This window comes from Alosa alosa, chromosome 20, assembly GCF_017589495.1.
Source record: "Alosa alosa isolate M-15738 ecotype Scorff River chromosome 20, AALO_Geno_1.1, whole genome shotgun sequence".
NCBI lineage: Eukaryota > Metazoa > Chordata > Actinopteri > Clupeiformes > Clupeidae > Alosa > Alosa alosa.
In genome coordinates this window covers 6294007-6311506 of record NC_063208.1, presented here as the reverse complement: position 1 = coordinate 6311506, position 17500 = coordinate 6294007, and the positions used below count along the sequence as shown (strand labels likewise).

The 17500-nt window shown below is 42.4% G+C and overlaps 1 protein-coding gene across 1 annotated transcript in view; it reads right to left on the bottom strand.

Annotated features, from left to right (window-relative positions):
- Window positions 1–17500, bottom strand: part of col16a1 (collagen, type XVI, alpha 1) — a 127087-nt gene that overhangs the window by 37980 nt on the left and 71607 nt on the right. The window contains 14 exon segments of the mRNA XM_048230151.1: window positions 1432–1458; window positions 2598–2651; window positions 3508–3576; window positions 3688–3741; window positions 3871–3878; window positions 3977–4010; window positions 4917–4958; window positions 5295–5348; window positions 7836–7958; window positions 8348–8455; window positions 9253–9288; window positions 10998–11081; window positions 11239–11289; window positions 12052–12105. Coding sequence (XP_048086108.1) covers window positions 1432–1458; window positions 2598–2651; window positions 3508–3576; window positions 3688–3741; window positions 3871–3878; window positions 3977–4010; window positions 4917–4958; window positions 5295–5348; window positions 7836–7958; window positions 8348–8455; window positions 9253–9288; window positions 10998–11081; window positions 11239–11289; window positions 12052–12105 — 798 coding nt within the window.

The window sequence follows — 17500 nt, the reverse complement described above, 5'->3', positions numbered from 1 at the left end:
TCATGTATGTCAAAGCAAATTTGTCTTTATAAAAATGATCTCTCTCTCTCTCTCTCTCTCTCTCTTTCTCTCAGGTCAATAAGTGTTTGTCTTTTCTTCGCTCTGTACCTGCTGTCCTTTAGCTTTGTTTGTCCTTCTGTCTTTCCTCCCTCACACAGTGTTCTCCTCCTGCTCCTCCCTCACATTGTGTCCTCCTCCTCCTTCTCCTCCTACCTCACACTGTGTCGTTATGTCCTACTCCTCATCCTCCTCCCTCACACTGTGTCCTTATGTCCTACTCCTCATCCTCCTCCTCCTCCTCCCTCACACTGTGTCCTTATGTCCTCCTCCTGCTCCTCCCTCACACTGTGTCCTTATGTCCTCCTCCTGCTCCTCCCTCACACTGTGTTCTCCTCCTCCTGCTCCTCCCTCACACTGTGTTCTCCTCCTCCTCCTTCTCCTCCTCCCTCACACTGTGTTCTCCTCCTCCTCCTGCTCCTCCCTCACACCGTGTCCTTATGTCCTCCTCCTTCCTCACACTGTGTTCTTATGTCCTCCTCCTCCTCCTGTTCCTCCCTCACACTGTGTTCTCCTCCTCCTCCTGCTCCTCCCTCACACCGTGTCCTTATGTCCTCCTCCTTCCTCACACTGTGTTCTTATGTCCTCCTCCTCCTCCTCCTCCTCCCTCACACTGTGTTCTCCTCCTCCTCCTCCTCCTCCTCCCTCACCGTGTCCTTATGTTCTCCTCCTTCTCCTCCTTCCTCACACTGTGTCCTTATGTCCTCCTCCTGCTCCTCCTTCCTCACACTGTGTCCTCCTCCTCCTCCTGCTCCTCCCTCACACTGTGTTCTCCTCCTCCTCCTCCTCCCTCACACCGTGTCCTTATGTTCTCCTCCTCCTCCTCCCTCACACTGTGTCCTCCTCCTGCTCCTCCCTCACACTGTGTTCTCCTCCTCCTCCTCCTCCTCCCTCACACCGTGTCCTTATGTCCTCCTCCTTCCTCACACTGTGTTCTTATGTCCTCCTCCTCCTCCTGCTCCTCCCTCACACTGTGTTCTCCTCCTCCTCCTCCTGCTCCTCCCTCACACTGTGTTCTCCTCCTGCTCCTCCCTCACACTGTGTTCTCCTCCTGCTCCTCCCTCACACCGTGTCCTTATGTTCTCCTCCTGCTGCTCCTCGCTAGGAACAAAATGAAGTTGACAGTCTGGTGCATACAACAATTAATAGCTGTCTCTGCTGTTGGGCCCTTTTAGTTTGGTCTGGTGGAGATGCAGTTTCACACACACACACACACACACACACACACACGGACACACAAACACACACACAAACACACGCACAGATGCACACACACACTCATACACACGCACAAAGGAATAATACCTCACATACACCTAACCCATGCCACACACATACTAAAATAAATCAAATAAACTAAATTGACACACGTACCTTTTCGCCTCTAGCTCCATTAGTTCCCTACAAAGAAAGACACACACACACACACACACACACACACACACACAGTTAACACATTTAGTGAGTGTTGTGTGATGTGCCGTTGAGGGCAGCAGGGATGTAGGGACACAGGGGTAAGGAGACATGAGGACAAGAGACAACATCACACACACACACACACACACACACACACACACACTCATAAACACACACACACACACACTCATAAACACACAAACACACATACACTCATAAACACACACACACACACACACACACAACACACACACACACACACACACACACACACACACACACACACTCATAAACACACGCCCCTTGTTTACCGCCCCGCCCCCACTGTGTGTTCAAAACACACACAGTTCCTGCAAGAACAGTGCCCACAACAACCTTATACAAAGCCTTAAGTGAACAAACACTTGCACATGCTGTGCTGAGAGGCACAGAAGATGACAAAGGCAAACACGCACACACACACACACACACACACACACACACACACACACACACAGACACACACACACACACACAAAGCTTTGGTAGCACTAATGAACACAAACTCGACAGACACAACAAACTCTTTGCCAAACTCCCCAAGATCCCTAAGGTTATGCAGACTTTTATTTCTGAAGCAGACAGACAGGCAGAGAGAGAGAGAGAGAGGGAGGGAGAGAGAGAGAGAGAGAGAGAGAGAGAGAAAAGAGGTGTGGGGGGGTAGTGTTGTTGTTCTCATAGGGGTTTTATAAGCCCTGTGAGGTCACTCACTCAGGTTTAATAACACACATGTGACATCAACACACACAACACTTGCTGTCCCTGTGGCAAACAGATGAGTTGGACAGACTTAAAGAGCTTCAGGAAGGAAACAAGAGAGGTTGAGAAAGAGAGGGATGAAAGAGTAAGAGATGGAGAGGTAGAGAAAAGAAGAGAGAGAAAGAGAGAGAAGAGAAGAGAAAGAGAGAGAGAGGAGAGAGAGAGAGAAGAGAGAGAGAAAGAGAGAGAGAGAGAGAGAGAGAGAGAAGAGAGAGAGAAAGAGAGAGAGAGAGAGAGAGAGGAGAGACAGAGAGAGAAGAGAGAGAGAGAGAAAGAGAGAGAGGAGAGAGAGAGAGAGGAGAGAGGAGGAGTGGTGCTTTACTCACAGGTTGGCCATCTTGTCCAGGGATACCTGGATGACCTGGGGTCCCGGTTTTGCCCTGTTACACACGGGAAACAAAGGACACCGTGACGCACACACACACACACACACACACACACACACACACACACACACACACACACACACACACACACACACACACACACACACACACACACATGCACACAGACATTTTATATACTTTACATCAATCTTCTGAATAATCCAGTACATTAAAGCAGCTCAGCAATCTATCATGAGTTTATAGATTCAATGATATAGGAAGCATCGTCTCTTCCAAATAAACATGCTTCCTATAATTGCTGATATGGAACAGTACTTCACTAGCTGCTTGGCCTTAGTTTTATATATTCCCCCAATTAGAATGCCTTTATTGTCATTGCACATAGTGACAACGAAATTCAATTGCACTTCCCCTAGTGGTGACACATAACAAGACACATGAAACACGGAACATGAACTACACCTAAGACAAAAGACAGCAAGACAATATATGCACAGTAATAAATAAATAAGTAGCTAAAAAAGACAGTCCAAAGGGTGCAGTGCCATCAATTGTTCAGTTGTTTAATGGCACTTGGGTAAAAACTCTTAGAGAGTCTAGAGGTGCGACACTGGAGGGAACTGTAGCGCCTTCCAGATGGAAAAAGGGTGAAAAGATCATGGCCTGGATGGGTGAAGTCCTTGATTATGTTTTTTGCACGTTGCAGGCATCTGCAAAGTCCACGGACCGCCAACCTATGTCCATGACCTAGGCTACCAAGCACTAACACAATGAGCTTGCATTTGCATCCTAGGTTCTCAATGGCAGAAATCAAAGGCTGGTATTTGCCTCGCCCGTATCACGCACACATACACACACACACACACTATCACACCCACTATCTCCTTACCGGAGGTCCCATTGGTCCAACAGCCGCTGGACCTGGAGGTCCTGCAGGTCCAACTTCCCCCTTCATGCCCTGTAGGGAGACACACACACACACACACACACACACACACACATCTGACTTCGTTCAGTGCATAACCAACAACAAAGACAAATTTACTTAGCTTTAATAAGTTCCACCCACCTTTTCTCCCTGAGGCCCGATTGGTCCAGGGGCTCCAGCTGGTCCAATGGGACCCTGGGGATTAGGGGTAACAAAACATCAATCAAACAGTCAATCCACCAATCAAAATCTATTACACTTCTGATTTAAATAACCTGCTAAAACAGATAAAATTATGAATACATCTGATGTATGCTACATCACAAATGAAACTGTTGATTGCAAGAACAGCTAGAGAGGTACACAGCTAATATGCTACCTGGAGGGGAACTGTCTAGACAGACCCATCTGATGCCCTATTGATACTTACCAGAACCAGGAATACCCCGAGGACCCTCTATGCCCTATGAGAGAGGGGGGCAGAGAGAAAGAGGGAGAGAAAGAGGGAGAGGAGAGAGAGAGGGAGAGAGAGGAGAGTGATGGAGGTAGAGGAGAGAGGGGGCAGAGAGAAAGAGGGAGAGAAAGAGGGAGAGGAGAGAGAGAGGGAGAGAGAGGAGAGGACAGAGAAAGAGGGAGAGAAAGAGGGAGAGGAGAGAGAGAGGGAGAGAGAGGAGAGTGATGGAGGTAGAGGAGAGAGGGGGGCAGAGAGAAAGAGGGAGAGAAAGAGGGAGAGGAGAGAGAGAGGGAGAGAGAGGAGAGGACAGAGAGGGAGAGAGAGGAGAGGAGAGAGAGAGAGGAGAGAGAGGAGAGTGATGGAGGTAGAGGAGAGAGGGGGGGTAGAGAGGGAGAGAGAAAGATGGAGACAGAGAGGCCAAAATATGAGGATAAGAGGACGAGGAGGAGAAAACCCAAGCAGAGCCAATAACCATTCTAACAGGACTCTAAACAGCACCTCCTCACAGGACTCTAAACAGCACCTCCTCACAGGACCCTAAACAGCACCTCCTCACAGGACCCTAAACAGCACCTCCTCACAGGACTCTAAACAGCACAGGACTCTAAACAGCACATCACTCTAAACAGCACCTCCTCACAGGACCCTAAACAGCACCTCCTCACAGGACTCTAAACAGCACAGGACTCTAAACAGCACATGACTCTAAACAGCACCTCCTCACAGGACCCTAAACAGCACCTCCTCACAGGACTCTAAACAGCACCTCCACACAGGAATATAAACCTAAAGCTGCACCTCCACACAGTTGTATGAACCTAAAGCTGCACCTCCACACAGGTTTATGAAGTGTGTGTAACCAATCTTTATGTCAATGGTGTGAAATAGTGCTCTGAGAGATTAGTGTGAATGACACCTGTGGTCCAGGAAGTCCAACAGCAGCAGGTCCTGGGTCACCCTGGATGAGATACACATACAGTCATTAGACCCATCCTGCTCACACACTCACACACACACACACACACACACACACACACACATGCATGCACACACACACACACATGCACATGCATGCACACACACACACACACACATGCACATGCATGCACACACACACACTTGCATGAAAGCATGCACTCACATATGCATGCCCACACACACACACAAAGCACATCCTCATACAGGCACACACACACACACACGCACACACACTCACACGTAAGCATGTGCACATGCACAAACACACCCCCCCCGACACACACACACACACAAACACACGCATGCACGCACGCACCTGCATTCCTTTAGGTCCCGGAGGCCCCTGCACCCCAGGAAGACCTGGCTGACCCTAGAGACGGGAGAACAACACAATGAGTCAAAGAGTGAGTCAAAGAGTGAGTCAAAGAATGAGTCAAAGAGTGAGCAGCATCTTAAAACCCCGAACTCAACTTCACAGTCATGACATTACGGAAGGGCATTTGGAGACATCGGACAGCAAAGAGTCTGTTAATCCATATGAGACGCACTTGCACCATTAAACAGCTCATTCAGTCTATCCAGGCTGTCACTGGTCTAGGCATCGCTACTGTAATGAGCCATATGTGGACTTCCCAACACTAAACACATTAGTCACAGATTGGCCAGCACAGGGCCATTTCATTAGGAGATGACCATACGTATGGCTTCATTGCATTGGCAGTGAGACACATACACATACACACTTACACGCACACACACGCACACACACACACTTACACGCACACACACACACACACGCACACAGATACACACACACACATACACACACACACACACACACACACACACACACACACACACACACACACACACACTCATTGCTTCATTGTATTGCCTGCAAATGCTAAACCACGCCACACACATCTCAGCAATATGTGTCACGTCAGCTGATGTCAGTTCAATGGCCCAACCCATTACACAGCTGATTTAGCACCCCCACCTCCCACCCCCCTTCTCATCTTTGCATTGCAGGCAAAAAGTTTCGAGCCCAGCCCATATGGTTTTCCCCATGACCCCATTTGCACTGAGGCCCTACATGCCACGCATATCAGCGGCGGCTGCATAATGCACATGGACACTGATTCGCATGTGTTCAGTCTGGTTCAAATACTCATTAAAAACACTACAGCTCTATATAATCCATGCATTCATTGAAAGATCCTCAAAACACCTACCCTGGAAATCCAGAGGTCTCGCGAGAGCACAATGGAATTGTCTCTGCGAGACACTCTGGCAATGAGCAATGATGCACGTTACTTTTACCCCTTGCATCCCGTGAAACCAATTAAATCGTCTCTGATATAGACTCTTGCGTCGAAGTCCGGAATCATTCTGAGTAAACATTGGTCTAGTGTTATTCAACTGTGTGCAGTGAGATTTCAAATGCATGCTTGGTGCCGTCCCTCGAGTTGGGCCATTACATTGTTCGTGGCCAGACCCTTAATCTTTGTAGATTACCAGGGTCTGGATTTTCCAGGCTACAAAACATTCTCATTTCAAACAAACAGTCTCATTTCATTCATGCATAACCATCTGCTGTCTTCACGAGCCTCACCTGAGCTCTACCTGTGTGTTGTGTGTTGTGTGTGTGTTGTGTGTGTGTTGGGATCTGCCTTCGTGGCCTCGAGGGCTTTTTCAGTTTTTACAGGGTAATACAGCCTCTCAGTGCATGGCAGTACATCAAAGCAGAGTTCACGCCACCCAATTCAAAATCGTGTACATTCATGTATGAGATAAAAAAATATATGTTTAATTAAATGCATTAAAGGGACACCAGGCAACGTTTTCGTGTTAATTACTCATCTTCGTAAGTCGGTATATGGTTAAATGACTCATTACAGGGCGAATGAAGACTCTCTCGCCCGCCCCTACTGCCTGTAGGAAGAATATCGCGCTTGCAAGTTTAGTGTCGTACCCGCCGACCGAAGCAGGATCAGTTTCCATCCTGCATCCACAGCACAGAGGCAGGCTAACAAAACGCTAGTGATTGTTGCAAACGTGTGTATAATGGCAGAGCCGGCGAAGAAGCAGCGAAAACCCTTGACGGAAGATGCAAAGAAAAGGAAAAGAGCTTCAGACCGGGCAGGGGAGTTTTCAGAGAGAAAAGCATCAAGCTTGCCTGGTGTCCCTTTAAGTTTGAATGTCACTGACTGAGTTTGTTTGACACTCGCCTTTATTTCATCCCTGTGATTCACATCAAGCCAATCTAGATTAAATATCCCTGATGTTTTTATTTAAACTATTGGCAGTAGTGTCTCTCCATAAGACTCATCCACGGTTTCAAAATAGTAAACTATGCATGAAAATGTAAAAACATCTGAAATATTTATTTCATTGTTCATTATTTATAACAGAATGAAAAACCAGCAGACTATATCCTAAGGGTATCTCAGAGCATGGTGGATTCATGTCAAACACAGCAGCCACATTATTATTAAGTTAGACAATGTTATTATTATATTACACAATATTATTAATGTATTGCCTTATCCCTTATAACCACCACATCAGATTGTTGTAGAAAGCCTTCATACACACACACACGAGCAAACACACAACACATGTATCCATGCACACACACACAAACACACAGACACACACGAACACAAACACACACACACAAACACACACACACACAACACACACACACACACACACACACACACAAACACACAAACACACAGAAACACACAGTACATGCACACACACACACACACACACACACACACACACACACACACACACACACACACACACACACACACACACACACACACACACACACACACACACACACGTGTTTCCCTGGTTTGCCCACTCCAGCTACTCCTGGTTCACCCCTCTCCCCTTTGGCTCCGGGCAAGCCCACCACATCCGTCAGCCCCTCAGGGAGTGATGGACAGCTGTCACAAGCGTCTCCCTGGCAACAGGTCATCAAAGAGTTCAAACATGAATGCAACATTCAACTCTTGCGTGCTGGAACTTCAAGGTCACAAGAGACTACAACAGTTGTGGCTGATGTAAAACATTGTAAAATACAGTTTATTTAAATATTTAAATAAATATTTAAAAATATTTTACATTTACCATATTTTCCGGACTATAAGTCACACTTTTTTTTCCATAGTTTGGCTGGTCCTGCGACTCAGGTGCAACATATATATATTTATATATTATATATTTATATATGTTTTTTTCCTCTTAATGACACATTTTTTCACAGGTGCGACTTATAGTCCGGAAAATACGGTACATATGATATATTGACATAACTATGACATGCTACTGGCTGACAGTAGGAGCACCCACCTTCTCTCCTTTAATGCCAGCCACGCCATCTCGCCCAGAGTCTCCTGGCAGTCCTGGCACACCCGGACTGCCATTGGTGCCCGGGTCTCCCTGCAACCCCTGGTCACCCTATGGAACGCAACCAGGGTCCTCATTTCAGAAGCGTCCTAACTCTGAAATCCTCTCATATCTCAGTTTAGAATGACATTTAGGATTTTTGGTATTAATGAAACATGTCTCCAAACTACATTTAGGAATAGGAATTTAGCTATTACAGAACCATCTTATCTAATCAATTCATACAGTAATTTCCTGTGTATTAGCTGCATTGTGTATAAATCGCGGGACAGTGCTTTATGCAAGTAAAAAAGAAAAATTAATACCGTATTAACTGCCTCTGTGTCTTAACCTCATAGCTGAAGAAATTTCACAAAATCAATGTAAACATTGGCTATAATAGTTGGGAAATTACGGTACATTTTTATTATGTGTGAGGAAAATGCACAAACATGTCTGACTGAAATAGAGACACAAAGTTTGTAAAATGCACAGCATAACTGTTAGGGAGCATCAGGAGTGATGTGTGTGTTTGTCTGGCGGGATGGCCCAGTTGCCATGACACTGGGTGGAGAGTTGTAGCATGTGCCAAAGGGAGAAGCTCTCGCGCCCTTTCTGATGTGCAGCACTGGGAGACAGCATTGCGCCTGGGCAAAACACTGCACACTGTGAGCGCCCTTCTAGTTGATGTATTCAGAGATATATTACCATAATGCTGTAAGCCCTCAGAGATTTATTACTGTAATGCTGCAGGCTAGGGTTAGGGTTAGGAGCAGTGTGGGGAAAAAAAACCCAAAACAGTTATGGCTCCTTTAACATATTCCACATCGCCACTTTATGGCTTTAAAGGGTCTCTACGCCATGCTCACCTTCTCGCCTTTAGATCCTGCCAGCCCAGGTGGACCCTGAGGACAGAAAGAGGACATGAGACCTTTACTGCACGTCTGAGGAAGGGCTTGCCTCGAAACGTCACACCATTAAAGGAACCCCCCTAACTCGAGATTGCCAACCCGGATGCTGAAACACTACTGACTTCGTGATTAGTAGTTAGGTGGAGGGTGGCGCATCAGGCCAAAACACACCATGACATGACAAAACACAACATCAATATCAGCTGAGGGCTGCAACTTCACTTTTTAAATGACAATATACTGGCCGGACTACTGTTGTCAGTGATATAAGTATTTGAAATAAACATGATTTCTCAATGTCTAGTGACTTATCAGGGCCATTTTATGATTAATAGAAATACATTTCTTACACACGGTTCCTTTTATGTCTGGTGTGCAAACTTTATCGTTATTGCGGTGACTTGTGCTTTTGTCCAGCAGTCCAAAACGTACTTGCACCCCAAAGCTCCTTTTCGCCCCGGCTGTGTGTGTGTGTCCCATTTGTACACACACCATTATCACACCCCATTTCAGACTTCGGTTCACAGAGAGAGGGGGGAGATGAGCTCGTAAGCCTGCGGCTCTGCATCACTGCTTCACCAAAGGTGATACTTCAGCAAACTGCTCTGCTTTGCATGAACATTGCAACAACCGCTTGAACTGGAGCTTCCGGCACTTTCCGAGTGTCGAAGTGAACTTAATCTGGGCGGGTTGAACTGAAGCTATTTATTTTATCATGTTCAAGAGGAATTATTTCATGTTTTTTAAAAGGAAGCTTATTGAAATAATGTACCAGCTTAACCTTCTCACCCAGGCACAAAGACATTCCAAGACAATGTTATGTCTCAGCCTGAGGTTGTTTTCACACACACACACACACACACACACACACACACACACACACACACACACAGACAAAACAAACTACAAAAACGACTGCAGACTTGCATTAATTTCCTGAAGATTACATCAGCTAAGAAGCTCTCTTAAGGTAACAACCTTCCTTTTATTAGAAACTTCAAACAGGTTTACTGAGGATTTGGCTCACTCTAAACGGATAGCTATCCCATGAGATGTATAATGCTCGAGCACTAATGACTTGCCCCACTGATAATGTGATGTATCATTGTTTATTTGCACTTGTATTGCTCCAGTTCATTAGGATTTACTGTTAGTTAATTTCCTTGTGTGTCCTTCATTTTTAAAAGCATAGTCATTACCACCATGATATTCCAGATGAGAAAAGATGGTGGCACGTGGCCTTTGGTTTGATAGATGTTTTAAACATGGTACTACAGCAGAGCAATGGAACCCTTGGTCTACCAGTTTGCCCTCATCTGTTTGCCCTCTGTTTTCCTATTTGCCCCAGTATACCTGTTTGCCCCCAGTATACCTGTTTGCCCTAGCCCTCACCTGTTTGCCCTAGCCCTCACCTGTTTGCCCCCAGTATACCTGTTTGCCCTAGCCCTCACCTGTTTGCCCCCAGTACACCTGTTTGCCCCCAGTATACCTGTTTGCCCTAGCTCTCACCTGTTTGCCCCCAGTACACCTGTTTGTCCCCAGTATACCTGTTTGCCCTAGCCCTCACCTGTTTGGCCCCAGTACATCTGTTTGCCCCCAGTATACCTGTTTGCCCTGGTCTTCACTTGTTTGCCCCCAGTACACCTGTTTGGCCTGGCCCTCACCTGTTTGCCTCCAGTACACCTGTTCTCTCAGGTCCTCACCTGTTTGCCCTCGGTACCGGCCACCTTGATGGTGGAGTGACTCCCCACCTCAGAGGGGGATGAGCAGACACCACATGAATCACCCTGAAAGAGAGAAAGAGAGAGAGAGTGAGTTGTACTTTCTCACACAGTTACACCATGAAAAAAACAATTTTAAAATCCCAACCACAAGCTGAGAGAGAGAAAGGCGGAGAGAGAGAGAGAGAGAGAGAGAGAAAGAGAGAGAGAAAGAGATAAACACCTTATCGCCTTTGGGTCCTGGAGTGCCAACGCCCGGTATCCCAGTATCTCCCTGGAAACGACAGGAATAAACGACAGGAATAAAAGACTTGGATCAACTAGGGCATGTGTGAGCACTGCGTCTGCTACCTCAGCACACACTGTACACAGTGTCTCGTCCTGCTGTTACCCATGTGACTACACTCTCTAGACACAGCAACACTGAGAAAACATTTTTTTTTGTCATATCGAGACTCAAAACACATTCTCAGGTTCCACTAAAACACCAAACAGGTCCTGTCAGGAGAAAAAAAAAAAAAAAACACACAATGTGGTTTTCACACAGAAAAGACAACAATACCCTAAGACCTTTGCAGTTAGAGTATCTACGCAAAACTGTACAGTCCAAAAAGTCTGCCACTACTTTAACACTGAAACACAAACATCAGATCCAGCAGTTTCCACTAAATCCAACTCTACAGGTGAACTGGGCTCAATCTGGTCCCAACTCTACAGGTGAACTGGGCTCAGTCAGGTCCCAACTTTACAGGTGAACTGGGCTCAGTCTGGTCCCAACTCTACAGGTGAACTGGGCTCAGTCAGGTCCCAACTTTACAGATGAACTGGGCTCAGTCTGGTCCCAACTCTACAGGTGAACTGGGCTCAGTCAGGTCCCAACTTTACAGATGAACTGGGCTCAGTCTGGTCCCAACTCTACAGGTGAATTGGGCTCAGTCAGGCGGACGAGTCCCCATCTCAGGTGTTGGGGTGTGTGTGTGTGTGTGTGGTGTGTGTGTGTGTGTGTGTGTGTGGGGGGGTCTCAAAGCTGGCTCACCTTCGGGCCTCTCTGTCCTTCTTTTCCAGCAGGTCCCCTGTGTCCAGCCCTCCCCTAGAAGAGCCCATCATTACATGCTTAGTGTATAATAACAATAATAATTATAAACTAGAAAAGCATTTCCTGAAGGAAATATAGTGCATGAAAATGCAAAAATATGATGTAAATTATCATACAGAGTAAAAACAAACTATATTGGTTGCTAGGTAGATGAGGTTTAATATAGTTGGAATGACTGAACAGTTAAATAAGTGGATAGTTTAAATGGTTAAATTATTTAGGTAGATAGTTGACGATAACTGACACTTGGAATGGCTCTAATGTTTGCTAGCAGTTATGTTAACTATGTTAACAAAGATAATAATGTTAACCAAGTTACTATGCTAACTAACATGCTAACAATGTTAAAATGCTAAGTATACTAACCATGTGACTTAGCTAACTTAGCTAATCATTTTTAGCAGTTATGCTAACTATGCTAACTAGCATGCTAACTATGCTAACCATGTTACTTAGCTAATCATTTTTAGTACTTTTGCTAAAAATGCTAACTAGCATGCTAACATGCTAACCATATTACTTAGCTAACTTAGTTAATAATTTTTAACAGTTATGCTAACTATGCTAGCTAGCATGCTAACTACGCTAACCATGTTACTTAGCTAACTTAGCTAATCATTTTTAGTACTTTTGCTAAAAATGCTAACATACTAACCATGTTACTTAGCTAACTTAGTTAATAGTTTTTAACAGTTATGCTAACTATGCTAACTAACATGCTAACATGCTATTATGTTAACTATGCTAACCATGTTACTTAGCTAACTTAGCTAATCATTTTTAGCAGTTTTGCTTAAAATGATAACTAGCATGCTAACATGCTAGCATGCTAACTATACTAACCATGTTACTTTGCTAACTTAGCTAATCATTTTTAACAGTTATGTTAACTATGCTAACTAACATGCTAGCATGCTAACTATGCTAACCATGTTACTTAGCTACCTTAGCTAATCATTTTTAGCAGTTTTGCTAAAAATGCTAACTAGCATGCTAACATGTTAGCATGCTAACTATGCTAACCATGTTACTTAGCTAACCGTTTTTAACAGTTATGCTAACTATGCTAACTAGCATGTTAACATGTTAGCATGCTAACTATGCTGACCATGTTACTTAGCTAATCCTTTTTAGCAGTTTTGCTAAAAATGCTAACTAGCATGCTAACATGCTAGCATGCTAACTATGTTAACCATGCTACTTAGCTAACTATGCTAACTAGCTACAGTGGGTAGGAGTCATAGTTGATGACAAGTAACAGTTACAATGGCTGAACAGTTAAAAAGTTCAGTAGTTTAAAGGGTTAAATTGTTTAACAGTAAAATATTATAGTGAGGACTTTTATTTTGAAACAGTTTTGGCAGAGGAAGCAGTTGAACAGGATGTGTAGTCTTAATAGGGGCCAGTTTGTATGCTTAAAGCCTGAGACTGGCAGTTGGTCCAGGTGGCCTGAACACCTGCCATAGGATTCTAATTGCTGTGATGTCATAAAGGGCAATGTTAAGTCAATGGGGAAATTTTGATAGTTTTTAATTAATAGTTTAAAAAGTATAAAAGTTATAAAGATGAAAAATACAAAGCCCACATGTCCTAATTAAGACCTCTGGCGTCAATGTTTGAATGAAGTTTCTCGTTAAGCGGTTGAAGCTGCATTAGCTGCGTTAGAAGAAGAATAATAACTAGAAAAGCATTTCCTGAAGGAAATACAGTGCATGAAAATGCAAAAATATGATGTAAAATATCATACAGAGTAAAAACAAACTATATTGGTTGCTAAGTAGATGAGGTTTAATATAGTTGGAATGACTGAACAGTTAAATAGGTGGATAGTTTAAATGGTTAAATTATTTAGGTAGATAGTTGACGATAACTGACAGTTGGAATGGCTCTAATGTTTGCTAGCAGTTATGCTAACTATGTTAACAAAGATAATAATATTAACAGTTACTATGCTAACTAGCATGCTAACTATGCTAACCACATTACTTAGCTAACATAGCTAATCGTTTTTAGCAGTTATGCTAACTATGCTAACTAACATGCTAATAATGCTAACCATGTGACTTAGCTAACTTAGCTAATCATTTTAAGCAGTTTTGCTAAAAATGTTAACTAGCATGCTAACATGCTAGCATGCTAACTATGCTAACCACATTACTTAGCAAACATAGCTAATCATTTTTAGCAGTTTTACTAACAATGCTAACTAGCATGCTAGCATGCTAACTATGCTAACTACGTCACTTAGCTAACTTAGCTAATTGTTTTTAGCAGTTTTACTAACAATGCTAACTAGCATGCTAGCATGCTAACTATGCTAACTACGTCACTTAGCTAACTTAGCTAATTGTTTTTAGCAGTTATGCTAACTAGCATGTTAACATGGTAGCATGCTAACTATGCTAACCATGTGACTTAGCTAACTTAGCTAATCATTTTAAGCAGTTTTGCTAAAAATGGTAACTAACATGCTAGCATGCTAACCATGTGACTTAGCTAACTTAGCTAATCATTTTAAGCAGTTTTGTTAAAAATGCTAACTAGCATGCTAACATGCTAACTATGCTAACCATGTGACTTAGCTAACTTAGCTAATCATTTTTAGCAGTTTTGCTATAAATGCTAACTAGCATGCTAACATGCTAACTATGCTAACCATATGACTTAGCTAACTTAGCTAATCATTTTTAGCCGTTTTGCTAAAAATGCTAACTAGCATGCTAACATGCTAACCATGTTACTTAGCTAACTTAGCTAACTAGCTACAGTGGGTAGGAGTCATAGTTGATGACAAGCAGACAAACAGTTACAATGGCTGAACAGTTGAAAAGTTCAGTAGTTTAAAGTGTTAAATTGTTTAACAGTGAAATAGTGTAGTGAGGACTTTTATTTTGAAACAGTTTTTGGCAGAGGAAGCAGTTGAACAGGATGTGTAGTCTTAATAGGGCCAGTTTGTACACCTGCCATAGGATTCTAATTGCTTAACGGCTCTATTGTGATGTCATCAGCCCATGTTAAGTCTATGGGGAAATTTTGAACAGTTTTTAATTAATAGTTTAAAAAGTATAAAAGTTACAAAGCTGAAAAATACATAGCACCCATGTCCTAAGTAAGACCTACGTAACATAGTTTGAATGAAGTTTCTACGTTAAACGGTTGAAGCTGCATTAAACGCGTTAGAAGAAGAAGAAGAACTAGAGAATGTAATTCCAGGGAATTACGAGTGCATGAAAATGAAGCTAGGACAGACATAGCATAGCTTAATAAAAAGTTGATAGTTTAGACCTAGACAGTTTAAAAGTTGAAGTTTAATAGACAGATAGTTTAATGAATGTTGAAAGTTTAAAAGTTATATGTAGATAGTTTAAAGGTTGTTGACATACTGATAGTTTAATGCGTGTTGGTAGACAAAAAAAGTTTAAAGGCTCTATATAGGTAGATCGTTGTGATAACTGACAGTTGGATTGACTCTAATGTTTGCTAGCAGTTATGCTAACAAAGCTAATTATTTTGACCAAGTTACTTAGTTAACTTAGCTCATGTTTTCTAGCAGTTTGAAAAAAATGCTAACTATGCTAACCATGTGACTTAGCTAACTTAGCTAGTCATTTTAGCAGTTTTACTAAAAATGCTAACTATGTTAACCATATTAACATGCTAACTATGCTAACCATGTGACTCAGCTAACTTTGCTAATCATTTTTAGCAGTTTTTCTTTAAAATGTTAACAATGCTAATAATGCTAACTAGCTAGTGAGGACTTTTATTTTGAAAATGTTAAATTATTTGCTAGATGGATGAGGTTTAATATAGTTGGAATGACTGAACAGTTAAATAGGTGGATAGTTTAAAAGGTTAAATTATTTACTAGGTAGATGAGGTTTAATGTAGTTGGAATGACTTGAGCAGTTAAATAGGTGGATGGTTTAAAAAGGTTAAATTATTTGCTAGGTAGATTATGTTTAATATAGTTGGAATGACTGAACTAGGTAGATGAGGTTTAATATAGTTGGAATGACTGAACTAGGTAGATGAGGTTTAATATAGTTGGAATGACTGAACAGTTTCTCAGGCTTATAGCATAGAATGAGAGACTGTATGCTTAAAGCCTGAGAAACTGACAGTTGATGCAGGTGGCCTGGCCACCTGGCACAATATTCTAATTGCTATGATGTCATAAAGCCTGAGAAACTCTCAGTTGATCCAGGTGGCCTGGCCAGAGCCATATATATGGTGATCCAGGTGGCCTGAACACCTGGCATAGGATTCTAATTGCTATTGTGATGTCATAATCTAATGTTAAGTCAATGGGGAAATTTTAGTAATTTTTTAATTAATAGTTTAAAAAGTATAAAAGTTACAAAAGTTGAAAAATACATAGCTGAAGTCACATAAGTAAGACCCACATAACTAAAGTTTGAATGAAGTTTCTCGTTAAACAGTTGAAGCTGTATTAAAGCAAAAAAAAAGCGTTAGAAGAAGAACTAGAAAAGCATTTCCTGAAGGAAATACAGTGCATGAAAATGCAAAAATATGATGTAAAATATCATACAGAGTAAAACAAACTATATTGGTTGCTAGGTAGATGAGGTTTAATATAGTTGGAATGACTGAACAGTTAAATAAGTGGATAGTTTAAATGGTTAAATTATTTAGGTAGATAGTTGACGATAACTGACACTTGGAATGGCTCTAATGTTTGCTAGCAGTTATGCTAACTATGTTAACAAAGATAATAATGTTAACCAAGTATGCTAACTAGCATTTAACAGTGTTAAAATCTTGAAAGTATATTTAACCATGTGACTTAGCTAACTTAGCTAATCATTTTTAGCAGTTTTGCTAAAAAAAATGCTAACTAGCATCTTAACATGCTAACTTTGCTAACCATGTGACTTAGCTAACTTAGCTAATCATTATAAGTAATTTTGCTAAAAATGCTAACTAGCATGCTAACATGCTAGCATGCTAACATGCTAGCATGCTAACTTTACTAACCATGTGACTTAGCTAACTTAGCTAATCATTATAAGTAGTTTTGCTAAAAATGCTAACTAGCATGCTAACATGCTAGCATGCTAACTATGCTAACCATGTGACTTAGCTAACTTAGCTAATCATTTTTAGCAGTTTTCTTTAAAAAAATCTTAACTAAGCATGCTAACATGCTAGCATGCTAACTATGCTAACCATGTGACTTAGCTAACTTAACTAATCATTTTTAGCAGTTTTGCTAAAAATGCTAACTAGCGTGCTAACATGCTAGCATGCTAATCCATCTTAACCATGTTACTTAGCTAACTTAGCTAACTAGCTACAGTGGGTAGGAGTCATAGTTGATGACAAGTAACAGTTACAATGGCTGAACAGTTAAAAAGTTCAGTAGTTT